General features: G+C 34.9%; 1 protein-coding gene across 4 annotated transcripts in view; it reads right to left on the reverse strand.

The window, feature by feature from the left end:
• The window catches only part of FRMPD4 (FERM and PDZ domain containing 4), a 912953-nt gene that overhangs the window by 856623 nt on the left and 41791 nt on the right, over positions 1-14539 (reverse strand). For 3 of the 4 annotated variants that reach the window (XM_079123114.1, XM_079123113.1, XM_079123119.1), the window contains exon 3: positions 1593-1717. In XM_079123114.1, coding sequence (XP_078979240.1) covers positions 1593-1687 — 95 coding nt within the window. In that variant the 5' untranslated portion in view covers positions 1688-1717. Of the gene's footprint in view, positions 1-1592; positions 1719-14539 lie in introns of those variants that run through there. The other variant, XM_079123116.1, reaches the window with a different exon arrangement.

Below are 14539 nucleotides of genomic sequence, written 5' to 3' on the forward strand. Positions count from 1 at the left end.
ATAAATACTAATCTGAATCATCTAATGACTATCAAATGATTAACTGCATGTAGGGAAAACAAAGAACTTCAGTCTTTAGAGACATTCCAGCACTAATTCTAATAAAACAAGACACAGCAAGACCTTTCACTAGATAATGGAATTAAAAATAAGACCAAAAAAAGTAGTGAACTGGAATTCAGTAGTTTGGCCTTATTATTTGATTTTGAATATTTCTAATCTTTTTGTTACCTACTCTCTTCCAAACCCATAAACAATATGCTTCACTGAGTTTGGAGCTGAATCTATTTCTTTGAATGCTACTGGCTGAGCAAGATAAGCGGCACAAATGCCAGGATCCCATGTTATAAGTGGTCAGTTTCCATGTCCCAAATATTCAGTCATTTTACCCTTGAAGTATGAAATCAGGAGGGAAATTTGTATGCTAAAAAGAAAATTTATCCAATGAAATTATGTCACAAGCACACAGTGGCTAGTTTCAAAATGTCAGACCCATGTGTTTTCGTGCCATAGAATAAGAGCATCTATTTCTAAATTTTCCTTACAGTGAGCTGCATAGCAGAAGGAGGCTTCGTTTGTTCCCACATCAAAACTTTTCTAAATAAATAGTGCCACTAAGTAATTATTGTCATGGAAAATTATAGCAACACAAACCTATTTGGCTCAAAGTCCCAAGTAGTAAAAGTCAAGGGCAATGATTTTTATGAATTTAGAGAGCTTCACTTAGACTGTGGCAGTTTCTCTATACTTGGACCTGCACATAATGTTCTTATTGCAATGTTTAAATACTCAATACTCATAGAATCTACTGAAAGAATATCATTTAAACAAATTCATAAGTGACTTATAATACAGTGCCAGTGATTAATGAGAAAACATTAAATAGCAAAACAACTGGAAACATTCCAACCCGTGTTTCAAAGTGTTTGCATTACTGATGAATTTCTAATATTTGAAAATTAGACAGCCCCAAGAAAAAATTACATTTATAAAAATATAAGTCACTCAGCAGTACTATGAACTTTCTATAAAATTGTGTTTCTTTTCAAAGGAGAAAGACTTATTTATCAGGACCATTAAACATAAAGAAGCAATTAAATACAAACAAATTTGCATAGCTAACATAGTACTTTTTGTTTAAAATCTAAACTTTTCATCCTGACAGATAAAATTTGCCATGGAGAAGATATCATTTTCAAAGAAAATAAAAAGCACAATCCAATTTCCCTTGCAAAAAGTGCAGTCAAAAGTTTACTGTGAATTATAGCCCAGTATCTTGCCACATATAAGAAAAAGCAGCTAAAATCAGTTTTTCTTTTCTCAAAAGTGTCTCTGGACATTTATTCTTAAGGAAATAAACAACCAAAGTAGTATCTGTTTTACAGGCTGTTCCTGCCTTGCTTCCAATATTCTTTTTAAATATTAGAATTATCTGAACAATTCTAACCTTTTTATCAAAGGCATCATTCTTTTATAATTCTGCAACATGTCTTTCAACCCTTGACCATATAAATTCACCCCACTGAAAAGCACAAGCTAATCTCAGAAAACAACCCGACCCCTGATATTTTTACTGGAAGACCATTACTCACTGGCAAATATGTTCTGCTTCATCCTCTGATGCCTTGCTGAAGCCCCAGGGAATGGAGAAGGTCTGCCAATTTTCTCCTTCAAGATCCTCCTCCATGGTAGGAAACCCAAACAGCTCACCTTTTTCCTGAGGATGAAAAGAATCCTTTTCTTTATTCTTTTATGAGAAGAATGATTGTATTCTAACAAACAAATGCTATCCAAGAAGAGTGTGAGAGGAAGGAGAGGAGGAATCGATACTGAGAGGCCAATCATATTTCATCACTCAGCTACTTGGAAACCAGATATACTTAAACAATCACATGCTTTGAGATATTTGAGGATGCAAATAGGAGTAGCTCTGCCTTTTGTAAATTATTACCAGGGACTTTTTTTCTGACTATTAGTAAAGGTGCACAGGTTACTAATTTAAGAAAAAAAAATCAGATTTGTCATGAAACACAGAAATGGACAAGTCCAGAAATCAGGACTTTGATCATAGTTCTTCCATTGACCCTTCCAAATCGGAAATCCCATGCAGTTAAAATTTAAGTTATATTACACTGGGAATAAAGCGACAACTTCTGAAGGTATGAAGAGACCATACTGCAGTTTCAGCATTTACCTCTGATGAAAATGAGTAATTTGCTCCTTCCCATGAGAGAATTCACTATGGGATATTTGGCACTTTAAGCTGGAATGAAGCCACCTGCACATAGTTCTTACATCCCTCCTAGATTTCAAAGTGCTGCTTAACATCTCCCCTGACTTTCTTGGGTTTCATCCAAATTTGAGATTTAACACATCTACCTTAAAGCTATTTGAAAGCTGCCAATTTTAATGCTAGATTCTACCCAGAAATTTAAACTCAGCGGGAAAATGCTGATCCAGAAAGACTTTAGAAAACATTGGCTTCCCATAGCAGGGGACATTTGAGGCATACACTAATGGGTGATATGGAATGCCTCTTTTTCTCTAGATCAGAATGTCTTAACCTTGACATTATTGACTTTTTGGGCTAGATACTTCTTTGTTGTGGGGGGCTGTCCTGTACATTATAGGCTGTTTAGTAGCATACTTGGCTCACCTCAGTAGATACCAGTAGTACCTTCTTCTTTGTAATAACCAAAAAAAATGACTTCAGACACTGACAAATAGTTCATGAGAAGCAGAATCATTCCAGTTGAAGCCATTACTCTAGACCCATTTTTTTGGTACAGTTGCTCAAAAGAGGATGAATAGTTCTGTGATATTCCATGGGAATGTTACATCTGAGATGGGTTCTTTTCGAAGGCATATGGTAAGTAAATAGTTAAGGTTTTGGGTGAAACATAGGACTCATATGTCCAAGTGCAGGTAGTTAGTTAGACTTGTCAAAATGGAGGCACATTTAAAGCACAGGAATATCAAATCTCCAGTGACATTTGCCAAACACCTCACAACCATATTTTTCAGTTTCCAAAACATTTGGAATATGTTCATTTCTCTTTCATTATACATTATTTTACCTTGGTTTCTGTCATTTCATTGCAAACAGGGTCTGTTCTGGCAAACTATTCCTAGCTGATCTTTGACAGCAAAGCAAATCAAGGCAGATATAATGAGGACATATATCTCTGACTGAATTGTGTAACCTTAACCAACCCCAAATGGGATGTTTCCTTAAGAGCTTTAGTTTCCTGCAAAAAAGGGAGGGGGTGACTTTTCAATTAAATATACTAACAGCAGTCTATTTAACTCCCAAACTGAGAAAAATAGGTGGATGATTTCACAAGAAAATGTGCAGTTCAGCGAGTCCACATTCTTCTTCATTAAGAAGAATGGCATGCCAGAGGAAGAAATAATGCAGAATAGAAGTTGTCTTGGGAATGGTGGTGGTCAAAAGGAAAGTGAATTCCTCAAGTGGTAAACTGTGTCAACATGACTTTCTGTCCACTCCAGGCTTATTTTGGAGATTAATGTGGTCAGTCACTGAAGGGCTGAGATTTGTGATTTGAAGTTCTTATGAGAAAGGGAATTGAGTGGGAAGAAAAGAGATGCTGTATCCCATTTTCTTTGAGATAAGAAGGGCTAAAAGAGATGTTAGCATAGCATAATGGTGTTCTCAGATGAGTGAACTGTTCTCCCTTCTAGGGACTGGATTCTAAAAAGAAGAATCTTCTTGCTTGGGAAATACCCAGGGTGCTCAATGTAGCCATGATGGTGAGAGCAAAGTCTTGGAAGTAGAAAATTTGAGAAATCAAGACTTATTTCTAGTGTATTTCCCAGCTCTATTTCTTGGCTGTAAGTTGTGGATTTTTATTTCTTTTTTTAACTTGGAAACACTCATTCCTTAATAATGTTGAAAGCTACCAACTGGATTGCTGATTTTATACATCATAGCTGGTTATACCTACCAAATGGCCTGCCTGCTGACAGCAAATACAAGACTTAGATCACATGTCCCTACATCAAAAGAAGAGGTGTGTGTGTGTGTGTATGTGTGTGTGTATGTGTGTGTGTGTGTGTGTGTGATTATATAGAGAGATGATAAAGGAAACATCCATTAGCCAGGTGCAGTAGTGCTTGCCTTTAATTCCAGTGGCTCTAGAACTGAGGTAGGAGGATCAAGAGTTCAAAGCCAGCCTCAGCAACTTATTGAAGCCCTAAGCAACTGAGAACCTGCCTCTAAATAAAATGCAAAAAAAAAGGACTGGGTTTGTGGCTCAGTGATAAAGTGGATTCAATCCCCAGTACTCAAAAAAAAAAAAAACAAAAAAAGAAAAGGAAACATCCATTAGCAGCCAATTTGAAAATTTTCATTTCATCTATTTTTTTACAGAAATTTAGATAGTTTAGCCTAGTTTAAACAATTAAAGGTGCAATGTAATTGCATATTTTTTAAAAAATATTTTTAAAATGTTGATATACCTTTATTATATTCATTTATTTATATGTGGTGCTGAGAATTGAACTCAGTGCCTCACATATGCTAGGTAAGAGCTCTACCACTGAGGCATACCCAGCCCCTAATTGCAGGTCTTTAAAATTACTAATAAACATGATTATTCCTTTTGGGCTGGCTAATAAAGAAATAAGAATACTTTCTTTTATTTGAGAAAATAATTTCATAGTCCTCAAAGGAAGGTATTAAGAATTATTCAAAGATGTTTGGATAATGTCCTTAATCCTCAGCTTGACATTCAAGGCCCCTGTCTTCTCTCTTCAGCCTGTTTTCTGTCCCTTCCTTCCTTTCTTCCTATTCTCATACTTTCAGGGCCAATCATCTTAAGGAATGCCAATTAGCTCTCAATTATTTTCAACCTTCAAACATTTTTTTTCTCTTTCTCCCACTAGAAAACCATTTTCCTTCTTCCAGATCAAAACCAATTCTTCCTTCTACATCCAATGCATCACCCCCCTCCCATGATGCCTTATACCTTCTCCAAGGGAATGACTCTCCCCTCTTTTTTTTTTTTTGACACTCCCCTCTTCATTAATTCTGGAGACTGTTTCTCTCTAAAAATTGTTATCACATTCTACATTGTATCACAGTTACTTGAGCTATCTCTGGTAGATCCAAGCCCATAAGGGTAACAAGTTTTGTCTATTTTGTTCATGGATATAACCTAGAACAATGGGCCAAACCCCAGCAGACTTTCAATAAAAATCAAAACGAGTAATTTTTTTTTTCCCTAGTGGACTGCAAGTTCTTCAAATCAAAAACAAAACAACCCTCCCTGCAAAGAAACCACTGTCATGCAGTGCTTAAGATGGGACACATAGTGTAATAGCTCAATAAACTATAATTATGTAAATATGAATAACTATATCTACTTAAAATATGTTTGTCTTTTTTGCCTCTTATTCAAGGAGGATAAAAACGTTAAGTGAGGCTTTTCAGGTGGGCATATTAACTGAGATTTTAAATCCCATATATAGCCACTTTGATTCTTAAGGAATTCATACTCCATATCTCAGAGGGATTATTTTCAATGACTACTTCCCCCTTACTTTGTAAAATGAGTCACATATGATTATTTATGCCCAAACTTCAATCAGAGGATATCCTACTTTCTTATTTAACAGATAGGGGCAATGAAAGTGTATTTTGTGTTTAAACATAAACATTGTCCCTCAAACTTATTGACTAAGGTCTCAAGGTTCATGGAACTGGAAAGCATCTGTTTTTAGATTAAAAGAGAATTGTTTTGTTATCCAGGAATTTGAGGAAGATCTCTGGTGGCTGGGTGTGGTGGTGCACACCTATAAGCCCAGTAATTTGGGAGGCTGAGGCAGCAAGATTGCAAATTTGAGCCCAGCCTCAGTCACCTAGTGAGCCACTGTCTCAAAAAAATTTTTAAAAAAGTATAAAAGACTGGGGATGTAGCTCAGTGGTAAATCACCCCTGGGTTCAATCACCAGTTCTCATCACTCCCCAAAAAATGAAAAAGAAAGAAAGGTTTCTGGCGATCCTTAAGTTAGTTTCCCATGTCACTTCGGTTTTAATGTAATTATTGCAGATAGCCAACTTACAAACACCAGGCTTGGGAGCATACTTTACATGTATTTCGTCCTTGTCCCCAGCATATCTAAATTCCCTTGATGATTCTCCTTGCTGTTTATCTTGTTATTTTGGTTACTTTTCATGTATTTTCTCTCAGTGTACTTTCTTGTATGAAGTATCTTTTTTATTAGGTTGTGCTCATGACATTGAGTTGTATAAGTTCCTTATATAATTCACATATAAGTCTTTTATTGAATACGTTTTGTGAACACATTTTCCTACTTGTCTTTTCATACTCATGTGTCATTTGAAGAGCATCCCTTTAATTTTGGCCAAGTCCAATTTTTCTGCTATCTTCTTTAATAATTTCTAATCTTGGGTCTTATTTTAAAATATCTGCCGAAGCCAAGATCAGTAAGATTTTCCCCTACTTTTTTCATCAAGTTATTTTGTAGTCCTGACTCCTACATTTAAGCTTATATTCTGCTTTAACTTTTATATATGGCTTATGGTATGAATGGAGATTCATTTTCTCAAATTTGACTATTTGTTCCAGCAGCATTTGTTGAAGACACTATCCGTTCTACATTGAACTGCCTTGGTATCTTTGTTTCAAATGAATTGACCATATATGTGTGAGTATATTTCTGGACTCTACTTTATTCCATTAAGATATATATCTATCCTTTTCACCAATAACACAATATGTTAGTAACTGTAGCCCAGAAATCAAGTAATATGTCTTCCAACTTTGTTCTTCTTGTTCAAAGTTGTTTAGATTATTATAGTTTCTTTGTATTTCTATGTGAATTTTTCATGTAGCTTACAATAGATCCTGCCAGAAATGAATTGTGATTGCATTGAATCTGTAGATAAGTTGAAGGAATTGACATCTAAATTATATTGAGTCTTCATAGATACAATATCTCTGTTAATTTAGGTCTTTTTAAATTTCCCTCAGCAATATTTTATAGTGTTCTATGTATAGATGTGACACATCACTAGATAAATTTATCCCAAAGCATTTGATATTTCTTGATGGTATTATATGTTATCCTTTTAATTTCAGTTTCTGATTGTTCATCCTTATAGCAATGTTGTACTGTAATTTTTCCAAACTTTTTGTTCTAGTAGGCTTTAGGCTTTTCTAAATAGATGATCATGTAATCTGCAAATGAAATCTACTTTACTTCTCCCTTTTCCAAACCATTTTTTCTTTGCCTTAGGGTACTGATTAGAAGCTTGAATATAATTTTAAATAGCAGTGGTGACAGTGGAAGTCCTTGCCTTGTTCCTGATCTTAGGAGGTAAGCATTCTTAAATAGTCCAAAGAGTTGATAAAACAAATTTTATGAAATTTTAGAAGTACAGTCTTCAACAATGTGGGATGTAGAGATAACATTTTGTGCTTCAGAAGAGTTGGGACTTTTTAGTCATATACCTAAGAATACGACTGCCATTTCATATGAAATTTCTGTGGTTAATATTTGAAGAACTGTCCAACTGTTTTCCATAGTGACTACTGTATTCCCACCAGCAATGAATGAGGGTTCTAATATCTCAATATCCTTTCCTATTACTTGTTGTTTTACATTATCCTATATTTTTGTATTTTTTTAACCTCTTTAGTAATTTTAATATTTTAAAAATATATTTTACATAGATTTGGTCTAAATAACTGATCCTGTCATGATACAGATTACTTCCCTTCTCGTGTGGCTTATAGGGTGTTAGCACAGGTGAATATGTTCACTTAAAAAAAACATCATCCATAGAATAAATGGACTACTCTTTGGGGAGTAGTCCACTTGCTGTTTTGTAAAGATGTTTTTTTCTAGTCACAAAAAAAAAAAAAAAAACTGAGAAAAAGTTGGTACTACTTTTGTGTTATCTATGTTCTGACACTTATTTTTCTATGCTCCTTAGTTTTCTCTGTGAAAGAACATGGAAGATACCACATAAGTTGCTGAGGAGAAAAACAACCTTTTTCAACTTTGAAACTACAGTTAGAATTAATGAACCTAGAATGAGATTTTGAGATTTTATCCTCCCTTTTACGCCTTTACAGAAGAAAGAAAAGGAAATATCATTAAAGATGTAAATTGATTAGTTCTTCTGAAAATGAAAATTTTCCTCCCAAACTTTCTCTCAATCTAAATGCTTCAATAATATTGTTCAATGTTCAGATAAGTTGGCTATTAAGTAAATTAGCTTTGAACATACAAGTGGTATTCAAATACCTGTCTAGCCACAAAAGATTTAAGTTTAATTATACCTGCAATGAGAAATGAGAAAGAATCAGAAAAGCTCATTCTTTAAATTCACAGACTAATTCGTATTTTCTATGCATCTATAATCAGATGCAAGTCATTGCTCAAAATGGCCCCGGGACATTTTTCAGTGGGCACCATTTTCTATAAAACTGACAGTGAGAATCTTAAATTTCCATCAATCTTCCTTTCCTATTATCATCCATTCATTCAACGTTTACTGAGAAACAAAAATGAGTGGGGCAATATGCTAGTCAGTAGGGTGAGAGAAATGAACAATCCAAGTTAACAATGTTAACAAGGTAACAATGTTTGGTTGCAGTTTTGTTGTACCTTGTATTTGTCTTCCTGCCTGAGTTCTTTAAATTGGTACTTCCTCATCCTCCAGCCCACAGCCATCTACTATTCATTCTTGATCAATCTTTATCCCTGGACACTGTTATTTAGGTGTGCTTTGCTTCCTCCACACTCTACATCTTCTGAGCCAGTCCCACTGGAATTCCAGTACACTGGAATTCAGTGTAAGTGCAATGCTCAGTGCCCTCAGAGAGAGTCTGGACTACAGAAGACAGATAAAATAAAGGACTCCCATTATCTTATTTGAATTTCAAATAAACAATGAATATTTTAGTCTATCTCATAATCTTATACAATATTTGGGACAGGAAATATACTAAATAATTATGTGTTAACTTAAATTCAAATTTAACTGAAGTCTTATATTTTTATTTACAAAATCTGGAAACCATCATGGGGGCAAATAAAATACATTCCTCAAGGAATTGCCCACTGTGAATTAATACATGTTTACTGATGAATCACAGTAACATGCTTGGGGCTGGTCTTCAGTTGGGTTTTCCCAGATATAGACCCTGAGAGAGAGCTCAGTGAAACTGCTTCATTTAGAGGTAACAAAAGAGAAGAAAAGAAAGGAAGCCAACACAGTATGCATTAACTAAGTTATTGCTGTGGGTAGGTGAGAAACAACTTCAGAAGATTCTCACTCAAGGGACAGGGATGCTGGGGGATCTTTTTTTCAATTCACATTTGGCATTAATTGAGGACTGCTCCCAGGGATTTGAATGCCTATGCATATCCAGCCAAGTATGTCTTGGAAGCCAGATAAATCCCTTTGGCAGAGAGTCATAGGTGCTTGCAGCAAAAGCCAGCAGAGATGGTGAGTGCCAAGAGGATGTGAGCAGGTACTGCCATGACAACATCTGCTACTGTGATATCTCTGAAGCACAAGCTCTGTATAAACTGAATTACTTGGGAGTCTAAGTCCAAAAACTATAGCAAGAAGAACTGAGTAAGACTTCAAAGACAATGTAGTCTAAATCCCTTATTTCACACATGAGGATGTTAGGGCTCAGAGAATTTCTTGTTCAATGGCAAAGGGTTACCTATTCCAAGTCCAAGAGGCTATTTCTACTACTGTCAGATCATCATGGAACAGTGAAGAATGATTTGTAAAGGATTTTCATATTTCATATACCCTGGTTTTACCACTTCATATCTCAAGGGAAAAGCAGCTCTTTGAGTTTGGTTGTAAATGGGGTATTACCAAGCAACAGAGCTAAATGGGCATTATGTAAACTGTGAACTGAACATTCAGCCTCCCGCTGGGTTCTGGGAGACACAGCAGTATGCAGAGGTTGTTCTGCCCCAATACCATGTCACTGCCATTTTGCTCTGTTCCTCCCTCAGATCTTGAAGATCCTTAGCTTTCTCCATCTATGCCAACACTCACATATAGAATCTCAGCTGGGGGAAGATGGAGTATCACTGGGCATTGCCAGGCTGGGATTTCTTCCTCCCTCAACCATTCTGGTATTCCTCCAGAAAATTCTCCCACAAACTGAAGAAGTTAACAGAATCCTAGATCTGATACTCTCCCAAATTTTGCAGTGAAAAGCAAGAGGTATCATGGCATGAAGCTTCTCAATTTCTATAGATCTGTATAACATAAAACTGAACTTTTCCAGTTTCTGGTGAAAAACTGCCATATAGTAGACACTCAACAAATGTTTAATGAATAAAGGACAGAATGCCTGAACTGCAACTCACTGTTTATCTTCATATAATGATTGAATGTATTTTACTTATTTTTAGGCTGTTTCTTAGCAAACTTCAACTACATGATTTGATGGTGATAAGCATATTATGTGAACCAAATATAGGGTACAGTAGGTAGTAATAGAGAAGAAAATGATAAGAAAGGAAGAAATATCCAATGTAAATTTTATCTCTTAAAAAATTTACAGACCTAATGATTTTATAAAGGTATCCATGAGGTTTTTATTTGCTGAAGCATTTATTATTTAAACCAAGACAAAAAACCAAACAAGATTATGTAATTGATTATATTTTAATAAAGATAAATTTTTCTTCACAAATAAGTTTTTCTCCAATGATAATGACTAATATTTTTTGTACGTGGCCTATAAATGACCTCAAAGCAAGTCAAAGAAATTCAATTGGCATTTTAATGTTATATTAACATTATTTTTTTTACTTCTAACTCAATATTCTGGACCCACATTTAAAGCATTATAGATTGTAAGTTAACCCATTTATTGGAGTTTTCAGAGTTCCGGTACAATTAGTAAGGCCCCTGGGAAAAGTAAGCAGAAGATGCTACGCAGCATAGAGTTGATTGCTCCAAGTACTTAAACACCAACCCCCAGAAATGAATTCAACCTGGAATACTCCATGTCTTCACAATTTATGTGGTAAATTTTTATATCCATTTAATGAGGATTTAACTTCTCAAAGTCACATGTGTTCTGAGAAGTGAATATATCCTTCAGTCAGCATCAGTTTATATTTCTTTCAGGATATAGTGTCTTAAATTCCAGGGAATTCAAATGTGATCTCTGAAGAGGATCTTGGACACTAATAACTCTATTCAACTCATTTTTACAAGGGTTAAAATCAATGCCTTGTGAAGTAAAGTGACTTTCTCCAGTCTAGGGTTCAGCAAATTTCTCCTATAAGGAGCCAGATGTAAAGATTTTAGGTTTTGTGCTTCTATAGTCTCTGTTGTACCTATTCAACCCTGTTGTTGTAGTATGTGAGATAATATCTAAACAAATGATCATAACAGTGTTTCATCAAAACTTTATTTACAAAATGTGGTGGTGGTCTGGAATTGACTTATGGGTCATAGTTCACTAAACCCAAAGCCAGGCCAAACATAGCTTCTGTTACTTGCTGTATTTATCTACGTGTTTCTTTATTCATCTGAGACATGAAGTAGGATGGTAGATAATTCTGCCATAGTTGATATGGTGGACTCCAAGTTCAGATTGCAATATTTTGTCTATAGGGTTAAAATTTAGCCATCTCTCCTGAGTCTTAAGAAAACCTCTCCAGTTGGAAATCAAACTTCTGTTCATAGAGAGTATCTGTGAGACAGAAAATTATGATCTCTTGTAGCACTAAAAGCACAACATATCTGCATTTCTAGGTTTGTGCTTCCAAAGTTCTAGGTGACCTAGAAATTTTATTAGTATACATGAGCCTAACATTTCTCTAGTCCCTGAGTCATGCATGCTTCTTCCAGAGAGTTCTCACAGTTTTTGGTTCACTTTCTGTCACCCCATCTTCCCTAATACAGTGTTTCTGCCAAATCATGTCGTGGGGAGAAACTGCTTTTAGAAACAAATGAGACTAGATTGTAAGGGACTGACCCAGGTAAAGCAGAGGGGCAGGAGAGTGTTGAGTTACTCTCTGAATCTTTCCAAATACATACAATTGTGCATTGATAGCACTCTGGAGATACAGAGGTGAACAGTAGAGACAAGTAGAGAATATTAAAGTAGAGTTTAGGGGACATTAATTAGTGATAATCGCTATGAAAACAAACAAGAGAGAATAATGGAATAGAGGGGGCCTATGAAGAAAGAAAAGGGGGTATGTAAAAACAAACTGTTCAGGGAAGGTCTCTCCAAGGAAGTGTCTTTTGAGAAAAGGCCTGCAAGATGTCAAGGAGAAAGCCTCATGTGGATTTTAATAATAGAAATCACAGTGAAAAGATCTTGAGGCAGAAACTTGTTTGGTATGTTCAGTGTGATTATACTAGAGCAGGTGGATAAGAAAAAGCATGGTGTGAGATGAAGTCAGAACAGAAGGAGGGGTAGCTGCAACCTCTGGCCAGCATGCCAGTGAGTCAATGTCTACAAAGAAGGTGACATGCTCCAAAAGGCATGACCCTTTGGGGTATGGATGAAAATGTTGGCACTTCTATTCAAATGTATACTATTCAGCCATAAAGAAGAATGAAATTATGGCATGTGCAGATAAATGGATGGAGTTGGAGAATATCATGCTAAGGGAGATAAGCCAATCCCCAAAAATCAAAGGTGGAATATTTTCCCTGATAAGTGGATGATGATACATAATGGGGGTGCGGGTGGAGGGTGAGAGAAGAGTGGAGGAGCTTTAGATTATGTAGAAGAAAATGAGAGGGGATATGAAAAATTGTAGAATGAGACAGACATCATTACCCTATGTACATGTATAATTATACAAATCATATGAATCTACATCATGTACAACTATACAAATGAAAGTTGTACCTCATTTGTGTACAATGAATCAAAATGCAGTCTGTAAAAATGAATACACACACACACACACACACACACACACACACACACATACACACACAGGTGTTTCTTCTTAAAAAATGCATTATGAGGTATAAATACTACCATGATTCAATCATCATGTGATTTTTTTTAAAACTATCTAGACAAATCACAAATATGATTGATACCTAAGTGTATAGTTTTTAAAAATCTTACTCCAAATACAGTTTTGAACCAACCCTTAGGAAGCTTAGTTTTAAATGGACCAAAATCAGCACATTGTTGCTTTTCTAAGAAGTTCATTTTTATTTTCTTCTAAATTATCTAGGACCTATTTCACAAGAACTCTTTAATCTCTGCTGATCTTGATCTACTGATGCAGAATTTAGTTAAGGTTGACTTCTGTTTTCTTCTCCTGAAGAATTCAGTGCTTAGAGATTTTACTAATTTTTTTCAAGATTTATTATAAACTTGTTTGAGAAGCTATTAATATAAAAATTTTGACTAACAAAAATTATATGTATTCTTGAGCATTTTAGGGTCCTATTGAGTAAAAATTCATATTTTAATATTTTATAAAATAAAAAATAAAATATAACTTTAAATATATTTTAAGAAGTATAGCTTAAAGAAGAAGCCAAAATCGTCAGAATGTTTCATTGCTTTGCCTCTGATGACCCATTATCATTTCTATGCCTTTCCTTAACTGCAGTTACTCATGCCCAGTACTAACTCATACCAGATATGTGGAATAGGTGGTTCTCATGAGTCTGCAGCACTACCATCTGTTTAATGATATTAATGAACAACTTCTTTGATATGCATAAAGCCTGTAGCACAGTCCTTTCCTGTATGGTAATGACACTTGCTTCAATACTTAAATTTTGTTAGCTGATTGAAATAAAATAAAGCTCAAAAATCTAAAAAAAAAAAAAAAAAGGAAGAAAGAATGTATGTTGTGGTTGATATTTTCCTTGGTGAGTGAATTTCCAGACTGTATTCTTTAGTTGTAACCAAGGGAACCCTCACACAACACACAAATTGTTTATAAAGTTCTGTGCAAAGGAATCAAGGGTCCAAAGTAGTGCCTAATAATGCAAGTACAAAGGAAATAGTAGACTTTATGTTTCTCCTTCTCATAGTTTAAGGCAAAGGGCTACAGGTCCTGGGTAAAAGGAAATGATGATCAAAGTTTACACCATTACACTTTTAAAAGGATTTGACTGCCACACTTCACACCACAGCTTAATATTTAGATAGTTATATATAGACATGTAAATATGTGCAGGTATAGAAACAGATATATAAGCACAATAAGAATTTTTCAATGCAATATTTACTAGAAATGTGCTGCAATATTTTGTCTTATTTTTACTTAAAAAATAGGAGTTATTATGAGCATTATAATTCACCAATAAGTTGTTGTGATGTGCAGTTTAACAAATACTCATATAATTGGGTCTAAGGAGAAATCAGCAATAAAAAAATCAAAATTAAGCAGTTAAAATGAATTAGCATTCATTTTATTAACCATCAATCTCACCACAAAAATGTATTTCCTCCTTTAGAAACTGGCTAATGGTAGAATGAAGTCACCATGATTTGAAAAATATTTTAAGTAC

Source organism: Sciurus vulgaris, assembly GCF_902686455.1.
Source record: "Sciurus vulgaris genome assembly, chromosome: X".
In the NCBI taxonomy this organism is placed as follows: domain Eukaryota; kingdom Metazoa; phylum Chordata; class Mammalia; order Rodentia; family Sciuridae; genus Sciurus; species Sciurus vulgaris.